Source organism: Anabrus simplex, chromosome 5 (genome assembly GCF_040414725.1).
Source record: "Anabrus simplex isolate iqAnaSimp1 chromosome 5, ASM4041472v1, whole genome shotgun sequence".
Classification (NCBI taxonomy): Eukaryota; Metazoa; Arthropoda; class Insecta; order Orthoptera; family Tettigoniidae; genus Anabrus; species Anabrus simplex.
In genome coordinates, this window is record NC_090269.1 from 35,394,643 (window position 1) to 35,414,578 (window position 19,936).

Sequence of the window (19,936 nt, forward strand, 5' to 3'; positions counted from 1 at the left end):
TGTATCTGCAGCTTGATCTCTCTTCATTAACCGGCATATTTTTTCTATCATGACGATACTCTCCATTCCGTATTTCGTTATTGAAGTCAAACAAGTTTCTAATCCGCTGCACGATATCTCTCAGGGGATAGTGTTATGTAAAAGAATTTTTTTTTAATGTGGGATCAACTGAGCTACCCTATATCCTCCTCTCTAGTTCGTCAGCCTATTCATTTCCGCTTAAATGTAATTAAGAATATTAATAACTCAATCCTTAAGTTCATTCATTCATCATCTTGCAGTAACTCTACTTGAAATAGTCTCCTATGATAATGAAATGAAATAGGAACTGAATTAATTTAAATTCTTAACTTCTAGTTTAATCAAAATTATAATAATCTTTGCAATGAATTATTAAACAGATAACATACTCGTTTACATACGTCGTATTCTCATTAAAATAATTAACATAATTAATATTAATTAATATTATCCATGATTGAAATCATGTCTTTGCCTCGAGGAAAAAAAATGTTGTAATCATAAAATTGAAATATTAGTGTAACGAAGAAGAAAAAAAAATCATTGAACATTCTCATCCACCGTATTGAATAGTAATGATGTCGAATATCTTGAATATTCATTATGAAAATTAATGTCAAGATCATTTTCCATGACAGTATTAATAATGATATCAATAATATTATTATCAAGAATGTTGATATCAATTGTTTTTTCTCTATGTCATATGTTTTAATAATTTCATTGATCTAACGAAACTTTTAGAAACACAGTGCTGATCTACTCTCTAGGAATTTGCTACGTAGTACATTTGCGTATTTAATCGGTGACTTCTTCATAATTTTTGGATCTATCGACGAGCAGTGCTATTCCCTAAAATTGTACAGTGCCTCATAAACTGCACTCTTCAAGAATTTGCTCAGTACTATATATGGATATGTATTTGATTCTGGACTTCTTCCCATACAGTGCTCTCTAACGTTTATGTCCTAACGTTCTTGATCCATGACTTCTTCATGATTGACACGCAGTGCTGTTCCTTAAAATTATACAGTGCCTAATAAACTGCAGCTGATAAATACGTATTTGGTTTTAGACTTTTTTCATGACATTGTGTTACAGTGCTTCATAAACTGCATGTGATAGACTATTTTTCAACACACAGTATTCCCTAAAGATTTTGGTGCTTCACTATCAGCAACCTACAGAATTCTTTATACTTCGTGATTTATTTATCCATGCATTGTTTTACACGTATTTGTGATCGGCTGATGATGACCAAAAATACTGGTCGAAACCAGTACCAATTTTAATTAATTTTAATTAAATAGGAATGTAAACTTACATTTCTTATTTTAATAGTATTGAAAGCTTGAACCATTTTATACTTTCTTTTAACTTATTAGTGAACTCACTTCAGTTTACATGTTTCTTATAAATAAAATAATAAAATATAAGGTTGAGTGAGTTGAAAGAAAAGTCAGTTCACTTTATCTTGCTGGTATAGTGAAATCCTAATATTCCTGGCAATGTCAAGTGAATTGAGTAAATATTGTAAAAATACAAAAGAACTATATAATTAATTAAAAATATTAAAAGTAATATAATTAATGAAAGCCGTTCTTTATTTGTATAAAGTTTCTGGAATTGAATAAATATTTACAACCAGCAAAAAATGAGATTCCTGATAAGTGATCTGCTGACATAGTTACATGCAGTAATGGAAACCGTTGAAATTAAGTTTAAGGGGATATACACACTTTTCTTAATGAACAAAAACAGACTTGATTGTGATATTCACATTACCCAAGTACATTTATGAAACTGTGCATAACCTTCCCTGCATAGCAGAAAGATTACACATTCCAGTCAGTTGAAGTAGCTGCTGAATGCATATGGCAGGAAAGATAGTTTAAAGGGAGTAGGTTATGTACACAAAGCACATAAGTTTTTTTTATATTGCCTTGCAAAATCTAATTATAGTACTATGAATTAGGTCTCTTGGTAAATGCAGCATGTTTTCTCAAAATCTACTCGCGTTATTCCAAACTTTAGTTGAAGTTTCATGCGTCATCCCATTATCTTTCTTCAAAGTATGTGTTATTAATGTGTTAACTTGACATTGGTTTTATGTTACAGACGGAGGAAAGAGAGTCTTAAGAAGATCGCTTGCAGATTATCATCATCACTATATATCTTTTTGGGTGAGTTGTAACAGGTTTCCATTTCAGATCTTACGTTGAAAATATGAACATCCTTTAATCTGTCATTTTTTTTCCAGATAATTCTGAGGATCACATTCTTGATGCTATTCTGAAGGCAAAGCTGGTGAACAAGAACTACCGAGAAGTCTGCATTCCATTACTTGGGTTTGTGTATTGTGGAGATTCTTATACTATCTCTTCACATACTGAATTTTTGTGTTATATTTATCAAGGTATTGGTAGAATGCTTCAACCGCAACCATTACATTATGAGGTTGAAAGGAGGTGGTCATTCTGTCATTATGATATACTAAATAAATCTGAATGATTCTGGTTTGAATACCAAGAACCTTCACTTCGTTAATGCTGTTAATGCATCGTTGTATGATTATGTATAAGTCCAGAATACTGATGGACAGCAGCGACTTACCATGCAGGACCGCGTGGATAAGAGTACACTTAAAAGAAAAACATGGGTCCAAAATTTCAGGCTGCAGCCCACGTTGGTTGATGATAGAATAATAATGGTAGAAGTCATTGTTGGCAAGTAGATGCTGTGCAAGGTCAACTAGCCCCTGCATCTAATTTTATTCATACCTTTCCCGATTTAGGCAGGAGACCCCTGATTTTCGACAGTTTTTCCCCCATCCGGATTATTCTAATATTTATCCCGATTTTACCTTTTCTTTTGTTGTGAAATTCAAACTTTTGTTTTCAGATCCCGCCATTTCAACTTTGTACACCAGTAGCCATAAGTCCTTCCCTTATTGGCTGCTTTCAAATGAAATATCAGTGTTTATTAATACAAGAAATACACGCGAATGTGTGATGTTTATTGAAACCTGTATATCGTGACACGTGTATAGATTGTCAATCTCTTGTTCTTGCGTACTGTATTTGTGTTCGTTCACATCGGTCTAGTCGATTCTAGAGACTAGTTGCTAGATTTGGTCTTTTTTTTAGTAATTCAGTGACAGAATTTCAGAATTGCCACTGGTGTACAAAGTTGAAATGGGTGGGATCTGAAAACAAATGTTTGAAGTTTACCAAAAAATAAGCTAAAATAAAGATAAATAAATTCTCTATAGAGTTTTTAGGAGCCTTTTGGAGACAATTCTGGAAAATTTTAATTTATTAGTTGATAAAAATAACATTGCGCTTTGCATAATTGCATGGGCGAGTGATGAAATACAGTCTTTCATAAAGAATGAACTCATTTAGAAGGATTATTGTGCCGTACTCAAGCCACGCAGCAGAACAAGTCGCATATTGTTACAAAGGGCGTGGCCTCACATTTCTATTAGTAGTCAGTAGAGTGCTTCGCGCCTTGCTCTCCCCACCCCCGCCTGCCCCCCTCCCCCCGACTCCATTCAACCTGCACATCAGTGAGCTCACTCAATTGCCGCGTGAGTCTAACAGTGGCAACACCTCAGTACAAAGCGTTCTGTGTTGCGTTTGCACGGACCGGGTCTGTGATCACGGTGCAATGCGAGTTCCATAGGAGATTTAACGATGACGTGTATAGGCCCTCTCTCAAGAACATCCGATGGTTGTTCCAACAATTCCAGGAAACAGGATGTTTGTGTAAAGGAAAAAGCCCTGGTCAACCGCAAACTGCACTGTCAGAAGAAAATGTGAGGAGAATCCAAGAGGCGTTAACTCGGAGCCCCTGGAGATCCATATCTCAAGGTTGCCGTCAGCTTCAGGTGAGCAGTACCAATATCTGGCATGTCCTGAAAAGACTTATACACATGAAGCCATGCAGACATCAGCTGGTTCAGGCGCTGTGACATGTTGATAAGGAATAACGGATGGAATTCCGTACTGCGATGCTGAACATGGAAAATGGTAAAGACACCTTTTCACGCCTCATTTTTTGTGTCGAAGCAACCTTGCATATCAATGGCTGTGTCAATTGTCACATTGTTCGGATTTGGGGAACCGAACACCCACATGCTACAATCTAGCACGAACGGAATTCTCCCAAGGTAAATGTTTTCTGTGCAGTCAGTAATGTCAGGGTTAATGGCCCTTTCTTTTTCAGCACCAACACTGGCACAGGTCAAAGCTATTTCACAATGTTACGGACCTGGCTCTTCCCTTTGCTGGAAACACACTCGTGCGACTTCACTTTCCAACAACATGGAGCCCCGCCCCATTGGAGCTTACCAGTGTGAGCATTTCTGAATGAAACAGTGCCTCAACGGTGGATTGGTCGACACACTGCTACGGATCATGCTCTGCTCGCATGGCCTCCCAGATCGCCAGACTTCACTCCTTGTGATTTCTTCCTGTTGGGATACATCAAGGACAAAGTTCATGTTCTGCCACTACCCACTACACTGGATGACCTTCAAGAACGGATAACACGTGTGATCAACTCAGGGGATCGGGATATGCTTTAGCTCGTTTTGGAGGAATTGTTCTATCGCCTTTATTTGGTCCATGCCGCTGGTGGTGGTCATATCACTTGTAGGACTAAACTTGAACATCAGTCAAACAAGTGTCTTAGGTTTAATCTTGTACTGTTGGGAAAATATAGCGTGACGAAATCGGTTCATTCTTTATGAAAGATCCTGTATATTAATCTATGCATTTGCTAAGAAATGACATCTAAGTGCATGAATGATTAACACGTTTGGGGATGAGTTCATACTATTTTTGGAAAGGCTTATCAGATACCAATCATCTCACTCGCATACTTCCTGTAAGGGAACAGGGATGTGTAATTTTTAGCCTTGTAGCCTCCTACAGTCGGGTTTTGAGACAGTAAGTGTTATAATACATATTCTCCTGCATTGTGCAACACACGTAGAATAAGCAGTTTTGACCAATTGTATCTTCTGATTTTTGATTTTGTAAAGTTGGCAGGTATGTTTTAGTCTGTCCATTTCCCTTTTCAGATTCTCAAACCTACCACAACAATTAAAACTTCTAGAATTTGTAGGTAACTGTTGAATTTCATCTCATTAGATTAGGAAACTAATTGCGATAGATAGTTGCTTGGCTTGGCATTATTTAGTAGCATATTTTTCAACGAACTTTGCTAATCAATGTTACTGACAAGTTTTCACAGGAAAGTGGTGTAGTTTCTGCCATGAAGCTGAATTTAAAGTATCAATGTTTCTAACTCAAGACACGTAGTATAAGCAGTTTTGACCAATTGTATTTCCTGATTTTTTTATTTTGTAAAGTTGGCAGGTATGTAGGAGTTTCTGTAAGATTAAAATTGTACATAATTCATTATGGTTATGTTTAGCCAAATTGTTGATAGTTTTAATTTGTTCCTAGATTGTAAGTTATTTTCCTGTAGTCCCTCCAAAATTGGAGAATCGAGGTTCCACTGTATTATATGTAATAACTTTCAAGATTAAAAATCTGTATTGGCGATGATTGAATAATACACTTTCTGAGAGTGATCCGCCTTTTCAGTACTCCATACTGAAACCACGCATTGCCTTGAACGCTTGCTTCTTGGCAAAGAACAAAATACTCTGTTAAGATTCTTTTAGAAGTTGGTGCACATTACCATCCAAGGGTAAGAGATTATTGTTACTTTCCCACGGGAAGAAAGGAAATGTTTGGATCATTTAGAAGAGAGGTATGTCATGCTGAAAATGGACAGAAGCAATTAAAAGGAACTGTAATGTATCCCAGTTCAATCTTTTCCTGGAAGGAACCTATATCCCATTGCAGCAGATGTGATAAGTTCGAAACTTGTATTAGGGTTTTGTCGTAAGGAGAGCTGATGAGAATTAGTCAGCAGAGTACAGTTCGCACATTGATTTCTGGAAGCTTCGGTAAACATCACCATCACTTGGAAGTGTATGAAGAAGTAGGATGTCTTTCCACAAATGGATCCACAAGATGAATTGATGTTATTGACCGAGCAAAAGGAAAGGGTATGGTGATTGATCCCATTATAAGATTCAAGAAAAATGAACGGCAGCGTAGAGTAGTGCTTGAGGAGAAAAAGGCCTGATATGAACCATGCGCTGGGTATCATGAAATGAAGTATGGGATAAAAAAAATGGGAAGTAATTGTGCTTATGATTGGCACCAGAGAGAGAATTCCCAAGGAGATGCTGAACTTCATAAGATCTAAAAGGATCCTGGATGTTATCATCCAGACCATAGTGGACTCTGTTCACAAAAATGTGTTGGCAATTCTTATTCTACCAATATAGTTGGTCTGTTATGAGACAAATTTTTCAGCCAACTCATTCCTGGTTGCCAGTGTTTCACCCCAGTGTGCTAGTGTAGTACAGGAATATTTAAAATAGCTTTATTTGAATCAGCCTTGTCAATACACTTGTTAATGAAAGAAAATTATTTATTCAACCAAACATGTTTCAGGAATTCAACCATTCCCTTCATCAGTGGTTAAGATTATCAACCAGTGTGCTAAGTTGGACTCATCAGTTGGTAAATAGCACACCTACCAAGACGCATGGCTAGTGCATACCATGGAGGCCACTGCGAAGGCTTCTTGAAGCCACCGGCAGTGCCAATGCACTATGATAGAGTTTGTCTCATTATAAAAAATTGATGCCTGCTTAGCGATCAGATGATATAGATGTAGATTCCCATAGGGAACGTGAAATATTTGTCCTGAATGAGTAAATTTATAATACCAATATAGTTGGTCTGCTATTGGACACCATTGTTAGACACCATTTGTATTCCCTGACCTGAAGTACCATGTATAGGGTTTACTTTTTCCTATAAAATCAGAAAGAGAAAGTCCGTCTGATGGTTGAAGATTTCAAGTCACAACTCAAACCTTGCTTATATGTAAGCAACAGATAAAAATATTGTTCATATGAACTGATTAGGAGGTCGATCACACCAGTTCCCTAGCAGGGGCGACTATTAGGTGAATTATCTGTCTTTCACTTAGTTTTGAAGGAATATACAGTTCTGTTAACGTAATAGAAGACTTTTTTCCCTCATTTCAAGAACATCTTCAGCTACAAATTCACATTAGAATACAGATTCCAATGTAAGAAATAAAAAAGTACATACTGTATGTGGAATAAAATTAATCTTTAAACATGTTAAACCTTAAGCATAACTGACACTGTTGTACTTTGTCTTAAGATGCATAATGTTGTTGTTGTGTTTTTTTTTGTTTTGAAATAACAATCAAAATGCCTATTTAAAGCCAAATACATTGCTGTTGTCATAGAACATACACAGAGTTTAAAATCGCACATTAAAATGATGTTACAAGTGGCAAGATATCAACTTCACGTTGTGTAATTGACGGTCCTATTAGATTGAGTGAGTGGCTGCACGATTTGGGTCACATAGCTTTCAGCTTGCATTCATTAGATAGTGGGCGAACCCCGCTGCCGACAGTCCTGAAGATGGTTTTGTGTGGTTTCATATTTTCACACTAGGCAAATGCTGGGGCTTTGTCTTTAATTAAGGCCACGGTCGCTTCTTTTCAACTCCATCTTCACCATAAGACCTATCGGTGTCGCTGCAACGTTAAGCAGATTGTAAAAAAAAAAGAAAGGACAATTGATTTAACTAAGGTAATACATTTGAGTATATGATGACTAATTGAGATGGGGAACTCCTCTCAAAAAATGATTAGTGATGAAATATCTTGAAGAAAACTCAACTTGGTGGAAAAACCAATACAGAACTTGAAGAAAACCCTAGGTATGCAATTGCGATGGTTTATTTTTATTCCGAATTTGCTTGTCAGAGGAGTTGTCCGCTGGTCAGCCAAGAAGTGCCAGGCTAATAGGACCAGCAGGTTGTACTTTGTTAACATAACTATAAAGTCCTTTAAGTGAATGTAGAATATAGTACTGAAACGGTGAACTACTCTCAAAAGTGTATTGTTCACCATATATCCCTTGCACTCTGGTAAAACCTTCCTGCCATTTGTACCCTGTTACTGATCTCTTGTGTTATAGTCCCATCTTGTAACACACCACCTCTCAAGTACTTGAAGGTGTCAGCTACTTCCAGAGGCTCGTTTATAACTTCATTATGCATCTTGCTGGTCCTGTTTTTTTCTGTCACTGTCATGGTTTTACTTTTGTATTCACTTATTTTCATGCCCTAGTCTCTCTTCAAGCATCTAACTGAATTTGTACTGAATGCTCACACCCCATAGCACAACATCGTCAGCAAACAACCATGCTCTAGTATTCTCAGTATTCTCTGGATCCATCTTCCTTTTGACTACCTTTTGTACTTCATCAATTACAATGACAAGCGAGGGATATGGATATTTAACCCTAATATTTTTAATGACAATCATGTTACCTCTTAGTGAGAGACTATGAGAGGCAGGTTGTCTGGCTTTACTTAATGAAGTAGGTCAAGTGTGAATGCCACGTACACAAAAAGAGTCCCTCCCTTGGTGGCAACGAGTCGCTGACACAACACATTGTTCGGCGTACCAAGAATGACCTGAACCATGACAGCAGATTACCTTGAATATCAATCTTGCTAAGTTTAAACAAAAGCCAGTAATGTGGCACGTGATCAGAAACTTTGCTCAAGTCTAGAACCACGCAGTCTATTTGGGAGACATCTCTCTGATCCGAAGAGTGCTGCTGGTTATCAGTGAATTTAGTTGACTTAAGTTAAGAGTAAGTGCAGGATTTCTCCAGAATGAAAATATGTTTGTTTTGTTTTAATAGGTTTCTGGTGGGTAGCAGTGCAAGATGCGTGGATCCAGATCTCTCCAGAACAATTCCAACACCTTGTAGAGTCAATGCCTCACCGTATTGCAGCTGTTTTTTTTTTTTTTTTGAGGGCTCATGGAGGAGCAACTCATTAACATCACATTTCCCATGACTTTTGGCCTCTCAGCGTGTACTGTTAACCCAATCACATCATTTTACGAGCTCAGCTTACAATCAAATGACAAGCTCAGCTTGCAGGAATGAACTGCTGTATATCAATGCATGTAGTTTAATTTCTAACCCACAGGTGCCACTTGTATGCATTCTGAGCTGAAGTTCAGACATGTGGCTTCGGTTATTTCCATTGCTGCAGGTTATCGTACACCTCCAGAACATGAGATGAAAGAATCTTTGTTTATATTATTTCAGTCATATCGGCTGCCATCGTGGCGTCAAGCAGAAGTCGAATATGTTTTTAGTAGTTACGCACACCGACAGACAACAGATGTAAGGGGAAGTTCATTGTTTTTGAACAGGAAGGTGCATTGTTATTACCTTACTTTTGATGAAGGCTCAAATTTCCTTTGTATTGAAGCTCAGACTAGTCGTATATGAACTGTAGGCCTGATTTCTCTTTATGATTGATTTGGAAGCAAGAACCTGAAGAAATAAAGATGTGTAGGCCTATTGCTTACTGACAAATGTAACTTGTGTAATACAGGACGAATGTGAGATTTCTTTACTTATTTGTTCAGTACAACCTCATTCTGGGCTGGTATCTCTTCCAACAATATCAAATGCACTGCAATAGCATATGACTCATCAGAGGTAGAGACGGAAATAAAGTCATTGCCACCGTGCAGCTCTGAAACAAAACAGCAAAGGACTATATACACACCTCATCAACAGGAACTTTTGTTGAAGTGTAACAGGAAAATTATGTTGGTTTAAAATGTAGCCGATAACAAAATTATTTAGGTCTCTGAGGGTAGCGTCTTACTCAGTAAATTGCAGCTCACCTGACATATTGCCTTTGCTGGGGCAGGACCTAGTGTTTACAGTGCACTATGTCTTTTGGTATAGGCTAGAGCAATTTTATTACTTTCATAGATCTGTCTCTGTCTGTGACTGAGGTATGATCAATGCTAGTAATGCCAATCCTTATGCAGCCAGTTCCTGCTATGAATGGTGTGAAAATGTTGCTCATAGGGTCAGTTGGTGTATGCATTTCAGTGGGCTTGACAGACTGATATGTAATAGCAATTCTGGCTCGGTGAGGAAAGCAACGGGAAACTACTTCACTCCTCATTTGCCTAGTATGCCTCTTCAGTGATGTCTTGGCCATCTATGGCAGCTGATGGCAGAGCTGTTGAGGATCCCACCAGCGGCTCGCTGACGGACTGAACATACATACATACACCTAACATAACCTCAGGATGAAAATTGGCGCTGTCATGTGGATTGGTTAGGGGGAAAAATTGGGCCTGCAGGGTAGCAATCAATTTCTGTCCTGTCCCATCCATGGTTGGTTTATTAAAATTACCATGTCTTATCTTGTTCGGTTGAATCTTACAAAATGCATTACGTTAATATTTTCATTGTTTTTGACACCGGTCCGATCTCAGATCTGAACTTAGATCCGAACTGATCTCCAGTCAGTGATGTTTATGCAACCGGCCATAGGATTCAACCTCTTCAATTAACGAGTGCTGGCAACAGAAGTTTAACAAATATTGCAGGAGAGGCATATTTTTAACTCTAAGAAAGTTGTAAAAAATGGGACTGTTCTGATAGATTTTAATTTGGACTATGAACTTATTTTAAGCTGCATGCTCCTAACAGCACGGCCAACTCGCCTGGTGGTCTAATGTATTAAAAAACCTGTATACAAAGTATGTATAAAGTACATTCAACTTCAGTCTTTCAAGGATCTCGTTTAAATTATAGTTACTATTGTAAAACTGATTCAGAAAAATATATAAATTTTCAATTGTATTCAAAAGATTACCCATTGTAGCTTTCCTAAGGATGGTTAGGTCTTGCTTAATAGATGTAAAAGCATGATTTGCCTCACTCATATGACTCCTGATTGCCTAGAATTTCTGGCGCTTTTTCGCATTGACATGTTCCAGGTAGGTAGTCTTGTAGCTACACCCCGTTTGTCCAAAATACGTACCTTCACATTGATTACATGCAAGTTTATTGGACAAACAGGGCATAGCTTCACAACTCATTTAGAAAGATTTGGCTACCTGTCATAATTTGTATCACTGTCAGTATTGTAATGGTTAGAGCGTCCGCCATGCTAATTTGAGAGGGTCTGGTCGAGTCACCTTTTGGCCCGGCTGTTTACTCTTCGACTCTCCAGAAGACTCCGTGATTGGGAAAACAGAGAGGAAAGAAAATGGTAGAAAGTGACGTGAGCGTGGGTAGTGTAATTACGGCAAGAAGTACACTAGCATCAGAAAATTAGTTTTCTTAAATAATTGTTTTCTGTGTGATGATAAAGTGGTACTTTAGTTCTGTTACTCATGTATGGATGCTTTCAGCACTTTCATAAAGCTATTTCAGTGCGTATTGCAGAATTTTACTTCATCTTTTCAAAGAAGTTGACAGATTTATGGTCCCCAGCTCTTACTGCCTGCTTCTACCTGGATAACTTCCGGCCCTCTTCCAGGTAATAAACATGCCTCTCTCACGTGATTACTTGTTCCTCTTGTTTCCTCACTGTTGGAAGTTGACAGTTAGCCTACAGAAGTTATCCTGAGCAGTTGTGTGTTAATCTCTGTACCAGATTGTTTATTTTCTACATTGTTGTTATCTGGGCACAACTACGATAACACACATCAAACAATCTCATATGGGGAAGAAGGCTTGTGCTTGTAAAGAAATTGGGTGGTCGAACCGAAAAATCGCGGAAAAATTGAAAATTTCAGAATGCAGCGTTCGCAGGGCAGTGAAACGCAGAGAGGAAACTGGTAGTCATGAGGATCAACCACGCAGTGGACGTCCAAGGAAGACTTCTAAAATTGAAGATAACCGTATTTTATTCTTCAGCAAGCGTTACAGAAGGCGTACAGCGATAGATATCTGCTCAGAGATAAATAAAACAAGAGAACAACCTGTTTCTGTGACAACAGTGAAAAATAGTCTGCTTGTGGCTGGATCGTTTGGTCGCATAGTAGCACGGAAACCATTTTTGAAAACTGTACACAATCAGAAAGGCTACAATGGGCCAAAATGCATGCTAACTGGACCGCTGAACAATGGAATAGGGTGCTTTGGACGGATGAATCTAAATTTGAAAAATTCGGTTCCAATCATCACCAATACATTCATCGTCGCCCCGGCGAAAGGGTTATGGAATCCTGCATAATTCTGTCTGTGAAGCATGGAGGGGAAATGTGATCGTGTGGGGATGTTTTGGAAATAATGAGGTTGGTGGTTTGGTAAAAGTAGAGGGAATACTGGAAAGGAAACAATATCACTGTATCTTTTCGCGCAATGCCGTGCCTTCTGAAATGAAGCTGATTGGTGAAGGATTTGTTCTACAGCAGGACATTGATCCTGAACACACCTCTCATTTGTGCAAGCAGTATCTGGAAAGGAAACAAGCTGAAGGAAAATTGGAATTAATTGTCTGGCCTCCTCCATCACCCGATCTGTCACCTATTGAACTTTTGTGGGAAGAACTTGACAGAAAAGTGAAAGAAAAGTTGCCAGGCAGCGTGGACGGGTTGTGGCAATGTCTGTTAGAAACCTGGGGATGTATAAATACCAACACTTATACCAACACTTTGGAAAAAAATTAACAGCTAGAATGCCATGCATCTGTAAAGCAATAATCTAAACAAAGGGTGGACACGTTGATGAACAGGCAGTGTGATTGCTTAAGATGTGATTGTGTTCTAGCTCCCTGTGATTGATCAGTGTAAAGGAAAATCTAGTGAAATGTGTAATAAAACTAGTTAGTTCTAAAAGCATACGTATTTCCATGTTGATTTTCAACAAATAGCCCTTATCTTTCATGGTAAGTGAAAATTCATGGTTGTCTAAACTTTCTGACACTAGTGTAGATTTAAAGTGTGTTACTCAGAGATCCTGACTGTGTACTGAGGTTAAATTGAAATAATAGATATGGTAGTTCAACCTATTCAATACAAGTAAATAAGAGATGTAGAGATTACATTCTTATTTACTTGTATTGAATACGTTGAACTACCATATTTATTATTTCAATTTAACTGTGATACTTTTCAATACGGAACAATGAAATTTTTATCTTCAAATGTGCACTGAGGTGTAAGTGCTTATTAAAACTAATTATTAGATCTTAGAATTAAAGATTCTTCTCATTAACTTATCCAGCCAACACGCGACAGTATTATCAGCACTATTACATGCATAGCTGGACTCGAACTAAGACCTTCAGAGTCTATTTCTTCATCAAAAACATCACTGCCTTCAATATCACTATCTAAAACACTTATCTTTCGTATACCATCTTCATCAACACCAACACTTCCTCTTGACGCCACGATGGCAGCTAATGTGAATGAAATAATATAAACAAAGATTCTTTCATCTCATGTTCCGGAGGTGTGTGATAACCTGCAGCAATGGAAATAACCGAAGCCACATGTCCGAACTTCAACTTAGAATGCATACAAGTGGCACGTATGGGTTAGAAACTAAACTACATGCATTGATATACAGCAGTGCATTCGTGCGAGCTGAGCTTGTCATTTGATTGTGAGCTGAGCTCGTCAAGTGATGCGATTGGGTTAACAGTCTATACCGAGTAGCCAAAAGTCATGGGAAATCAGCGATGTGATGTTAATGAGTTGCTCCTCCACGAGCCTTCAAAACCAGCTGCAGTACGGCAAAGCATTGACTCTACAAGGTGTTGGAATTTTCTGGAGAGATCTGGATCCACGCTTCTTGCACTGCTACCGACAATTGGTCTTGCGTAGTTGGTGTGGGGGTTCATGGAGCGTACGGCAGCATCCCATAAATGCTCGATTGGATTAAGATCGGGGATCTGGAGGGCCAGTCCATGGTCGTGACTTAACTGGAGTGCTCTTCCAACCACCTGTGTGCCACCACAGAGCGGTGATACGGCGCATCGTCTTGTTGAAACATGGCGTCTCCATCAGGGTACTCTAGGGCCAGAAAGGGATGCAGGTGGTCTGAAAGAATTTCCACATAATATGCACTTTTCAGCACTCCCTGCAGCTGAACAATGGGGCGCTAATTGCGACCGTGAGAACGCCGCCCAGACCAGAACTGAGCCTCCTTCCACCTGGACACACAACCTTGTTAACACACAGGATCAATAGCTTCATGGGGCATATGCCACACACTCACGCGCCCACCAGCTCGATACAATTGGAACCGGGATTCATCGGACCATACCACACACCGCCGCTGTTCCATGGTCCATTGCGGATGTTCGCAGGCCCATGTACGTTGTTGAGCTCTGTATCGAGGTGTCAGCAAAGGGACACCAGTTGGTCGTCGGCTGGTAAAGCCTATGTGTTGCAGTTGCCTCCTTATAGTAATGGTAGAAATGGGTTCCTGACTCCCAACATTCAACTGGGCAGAGATGTGACTCACGGTAGCTCGTCAAGCACCCAGTATGGTTCTGCAGAGGTGACGTGATGTCCATTCATTAAATGTTTGTGGTCTTCCAGTGCGGCAGTTTACGCTGTTGGTAACATTCTCTTTGCGATATTGAAGATCCCCCATCGATACTGTTGACCTTGGAAACTCGAATTCGCGTGTAATCTCCATAATGCTATTTGCTGTGCACTGATGATCATCCCACATTCAAAGTCGGTTAACTCGTGATGTTTTGCCATTTTCACACTGATGTCTGTCACAGACTGCTCAGCTACGCCGCAGCTAGCCGCAATGTTCAGGGGTCATACACGGCACATTTTCTAACAGGACATCCCTTCCCGGGACTTTTGGCCACTCAGTGTATAAATTTCACTGGTTCACCTGTTCAGTACTTCATTAAACCATTTACATTTTAAAGTCATAATATACACTAGACCATGTTTTGACTCACTTGTGCAATCTTCAGCTTGATAGCTTGTGTCTTGAGATAGATGTGGCCATCTGTGTTTGTCTTTAGTGGGCAGTGGACTTCTAACGAGGTACCTCCATGGTTAGTTCCGCGACCGGATATACGGCTAGATCTACTCCGTGGATCCAAGGTAAATACAGATGCCTCTGTCCATTGGAGAAAATTTAGAATGCTCCTTATTCTCCGATAATACAGAGTCTTTATTTATGCTTGGCAAGGACTTTCTCGCTCGACCTTGGTCGTCAGTGACGGTTCAGTTGCCGGCTACCACGCGTGCGTATGTACAGCAGAATATGGTACTCAAAATCATTATCATGCATTTTACTCACCATTTTTACAGTTTATGCTGAAAATGATCCCCATGTGCTGCCAAACATAATCTGCATCTCCTAATGAAATTCGGTTACTCTTCAGCACTGATGGATGCAATTCCAGCTCTTATATTGTCTTTAAGTTCATGTAGTGTGTGAGAGTTGTTCCCATAAACTTAATTTTTTAACATTCGCCACAAATAAAAATCGGATGCCATTAAATCTGGGCTACGAGGGTCCACAGATTTTTACTTATGATCCTTGTACCAAACATGCTTCAGTAGCCTAAGGAGGTAACGACTTGTACATGTATTTTTATTGTTTCTGAACCTGCACGTTTGAATCTCTTGGCCAGTATTTTATTGTCCGATTGATAGGAATGGGTCTCCCTGGAAATTTTGCTCGAAACTTTTTTCTTGTCCTAGCGCACGATTTTTTGCACTTAATGTAAGTATTGTGCAGATATACATGTTCACGTAACAAATGTTTCACATACTTACTGCACTATACACAATCACAATAAAACACTATACAATACGACATACAGTACACAGTAGCTTCATTGAACACCCTACTATCTCTGAGCTCAGCTCTGAGCAACTGCAGGAAGTGTCGGAATCCGCGCGTGCCAGTAGCCGGGAGCAGCCGGTCTTCGGCGGCCAAGGTCGAGCGAGAAGTCCTTGCCAAGCATAAATAAAGACCCTGTATTAGCACAAAGATCTTGCTTCTTAGTGTCTATGACGTGTTTACCGAGGAGCTCTTTGCCATCTTCGAAGCTCTACAGTTTGCACTGGGTGGTGAAAAGAAACCGCATTCTTGTGTGTACCGACTGTTAAAATTTCTCTGCAATGTGTTGACACTTGTTTCACACAACACCCACTGGTACAGCAGATTCATGACCTACTAGCTAGATTGTGTGATGTTGGCTCCAGATTGCAGGAAATGAACTTGTGGATGAAGTTACCAAAGAAGCTGCACTTTTGCCCCCTAGACCTGTGAATGTACGAGCTAATGATATTTGTTCTCAGCTACATCGAATCGTCTTTGGCGCACTGGGAATCGGAGTGGCTAGCTATCCGTAATCCCAACTAGCTGAGGGCATTTTAAGACTATTACCACATGCTGGTCCTCTTTCTGGCCTTCACGGAGAGAGGCTGATGGTTTGTGCAGGCTGAGGATAGGTCATGAGGAATGCACGCACTCTTGTCTCGTAAAGTGGGAAGACCCCTCAGTGTGCTCTTGTGGTGCTGCTTCACCGTGACCCACATCCCCTCTAAGTGCACCGATCTCTCTGTCCTAAGGCGGAATCTTGGCCTGCAGGAGACACTTGAACTCGTATAGCAGATGAAGCGATCATTGCTGATCCTGTCATTTGGTTTATGTGTGTAAGTGGATTAATCAAGGGCATATAAATTTCAAGTGTTCTGTTACTCAGAGAACTTTGTTCCCTTTCGATGCGATTGTGACCTTTTTGGCTTAATATAATAATTTTTGTTTTTTAAAATTCATTTTCAAATCCCTCCGTTGAGTAAATTGTTATATTTTAAATTGCTTTTCCACTTCTTTTGTTCAAAGAGGTAGGTTACCTAGTTATACTTACTCTTTAAACAAAAATCACAACCACCATCACTATCAGTTTGTACTAAGTATTGTTTACTTCTCCTGCAGGAAAATTCTGAATAATATGCGGACCTACCCCCTGTATGAAATGCTGTATGTCCGCTACCTACTAGTGTTTAAAATATGGAAGAAAGTAGTTGCTGATCCCGAGGAACGAAAGCATATAAACAAAATAGCTGTGCAAAAGCTTAATCCACCTCCAAACTTCATGGAGAAATCGAAGATATTCAATAATGTGCTGCCCAGGATACCTAAATCCAAAAAGAACATCACATTATTTTTCATGCAGGCGAAGTTCAACTTAAAAAATGCATGTACAGTAAGTATATATTAATAGGATTGTTTCAGAATTTTGATTAATTAGTTTTTGTTTGTACTAAGAGTAACACAAGCATTTCTTTATCAAGGCTTTCCTGAAAGGATGCAAGGATTCACAGCAGTCGGGATTCTCACAAACGCTATCTGTCAACATGGACAAGCCAAACTTTTTCAATGAGCGCCTTGATCAAGTTCCTGACAAAGAGAATGTAAGTGATAGTGATTTTTCTTTAATATCCAGTGTTAAAATCTGTTTGTGCATTATTTGTAACTTTGAATTTCATTATGGGATTGGTATTTTTAGTTTATATGTAAGTTTATAATCAGAATTATAATTAGGTATCCCTTGTCTCTTTTGTTTGGATTTCTTTTTATGCTCCCGTCACCTTGCAGAGTAGTGGCCTCTTTGTCTATATGTTAATGCTGCGTAAGACTTAAACTTGCAATTTGGTGTTAGAAGCCAATAAATGTCAAGTGACTAAATCACATTCTGTGTATGTTTATGGTGTAATATCTATATTAAACAGTGTATTGTGATTTTTACATAAAAATACTGTTTTTAAAATTATCATCAGTGATGGGAAGAATACGAGGATAAAACAATTTTGCTGAAATACAGTTGCTTAAGAAATATTGTACTCATTTATAATTACTTCACAGAACACTAATCTTAAGGAAATAATTGGTGTTTTGATACCAAAATTTGTAAAGAATAGGATATTACTTCATTCACTTTTAAGTATAGAGGCATTAACTGGCTATCATCACTGGGACTAAACATGATACCTACCTTGGAACTTTCAAGATGATTCTTTCCTATAATTTTTTAGTTTGCGACTTTTTGCATTTCAGTTTGCCATTTATTTGACAGAATAATTGGTTCTTAAAATTCTCATCACTAAGCCTCATTTTTCTTTTGGGGGGAGGGGGAGGAGTACATTTTTGCATTTGCTGAAAACTCTCTAAAAAGGCCACTGGAAGGAAAACCTATGTTTAGTTTTGAGAACATCCCCAGCAGTAATGGATATTGTAGGATAAGTTTGATGTCACTCAAATGACTGGAGAAGTGAGAAAATATCTTGTCCAACACTAGTTCTGCTGTAGTCGAACTGAGAAAGTAAAAAAATTGCCATGTGATGTATATAGATTACTGGAATTTAGCAGTTATTAGAATGTATCAATTACAATGTCGTTTCAAGAAGCAAATTATGAGTAAAAGTTACTAAAAATGTATTCATTACAAGCAGTTTGATTACTTTTACTCAGTTACTTCCCAATTCTGATTATTATTACAGTAAAACTTCTCTATAACGGACACCTTCAGGACCGAAAAAAATGTCCGTTATGAAGGGGTGACCACCCGAGAGAGGTTATAAAACCGATACCATTAAACATAAGTTGGAACACAATAACCCATGTATTGTATGTGTTAACAATTCTCGCAAATGTACCTTTAATTGTATACTGTATACAGTATAGTACAATATACTGCACTGTACTCGCATGAGAAAGTTGTAGTTGGGCTGCTGCAGCTGCGATGTACTGTATTAGAGAGACAAAAACACTTCTATGGAAACCTCTATTAAGCACACTCACTATTACTGTTCACTATGTTAAAATTAAGAACATACGAGCTTTTGAAACTTTAAATCAATATGTAGATGTAGCACTCTTTGCACAGTACAGTGAAACATTAGCACTTGAAAAAATCCTTAATGTTTGTTTGTTTTGTCCATTTCGGTTTAGCAATGATGTTTTCACTATGTGCAATTAAATTCTGGGTCAAATTTACACCTTTATCTTCATTTTGTTCATAATAGAATTCTTTCAGTCGCTTAACAAAGCCGAGAGCCTCACTGTACGAGCACATTAATTTCCATATTTTCTTCAAAGTCGTTATTAGCATCACCTTCACTCCCACTTTTGTCAGAATCTTCATTTTTGTCCTTCCCTTGGATTGACTGAAGAATTGTTTTTGTGTCTCCACTCTCACACTCTGTTGGAATATCTGAATCAGTTTTGATATAGGTGTTCACTTGTACACTGTAACCTGCTACATTAATCAACTGTTGTGTTGTTTCCATGCTGTCAGGAAGGGTATCCGGTTCTATTTCAGAATGTTCACCGCTAGCGGGAAACCCAGCTTTCAGAAAGCAGTTATGAGTTGTTGAGGCTGAAATGTTTTTCCATGCATTGGTTATTCACAAAATTGCTTGGAGAACATTCAGTCCTTTTGTCAGTGTTTGAAGGGTTACTTCGTTCCCGTTAAGTTCTTGTACTTTGTGCGTCATCGCTAACTGTCTGTACATAACCTTGAAGGTCTGGATCACTCCTTGGTCAAGTGGCTGAGAAGCTGATGTTACATTTGGTGGGGAAAAGATGATCTTCACATTTTGCAACTTAATTGTATCTGGATGCAATGCTGCATTATCGAGGAATAATAACACTTTTCGCTTCTGGCATATCATTTTTCTGTCCAGTTGTCCTAGCCACTCGATCATTATTTCTCTGGTCATCCTTGCTTTCCTATTCACTTTCCATTCAATGCCAAACTTCGTAATGTCCATATTCTTAAAACACCTTGGTTTTGCAGCTTTTCCTATCGCAAGGGGCTTCTCCTGTTCTCCACTCATACTTGTACATAACAAGACTGTAAAACATTCTTTCGCAACTTTTCCACCAGTACAATGATTTCCTTTGAAACACACAGTTTTGTCGGGTAAAGCACGGAAAAATAATGCA

General features: G+C 38.7%; 1 protein-coding gene across 3 annotated transcripts in view; it reads left to right on the forward strand.

Annotated features, from left to right (window-relative positions):
• LOC136873706 (uncharacterized) overlaps window positions 1–19,936 on the forward strand; it is a 542,234-nt gene that overhangs the window by 187,823 nt on the left and 334,475 nt on the right. For all 3 annotated transcript variants that reach the window (XM_068228013.1, XM_067146839.2, XM_067146840.2), the window contains 4 exons: window positions 2,140–2,204; window positions 2,282–2,369; window positions 16,925–17,195; window positions 17,284–17,403. In XM_068228013.1, the coding sequence (XP_068084114.1) occupies window positions 2,140–2,204; window positions 2,282–2,369; window positions 16,925–17,195; window positions 17,284–17,403 (544 nt within the window). The remainder of the gene's footprint in view (window positions 1–2,139; window positions 2,205–2,281; window positions 2,370–16,924; window positions 17,196–17,283; window positions 17,404–19,936) is intronic.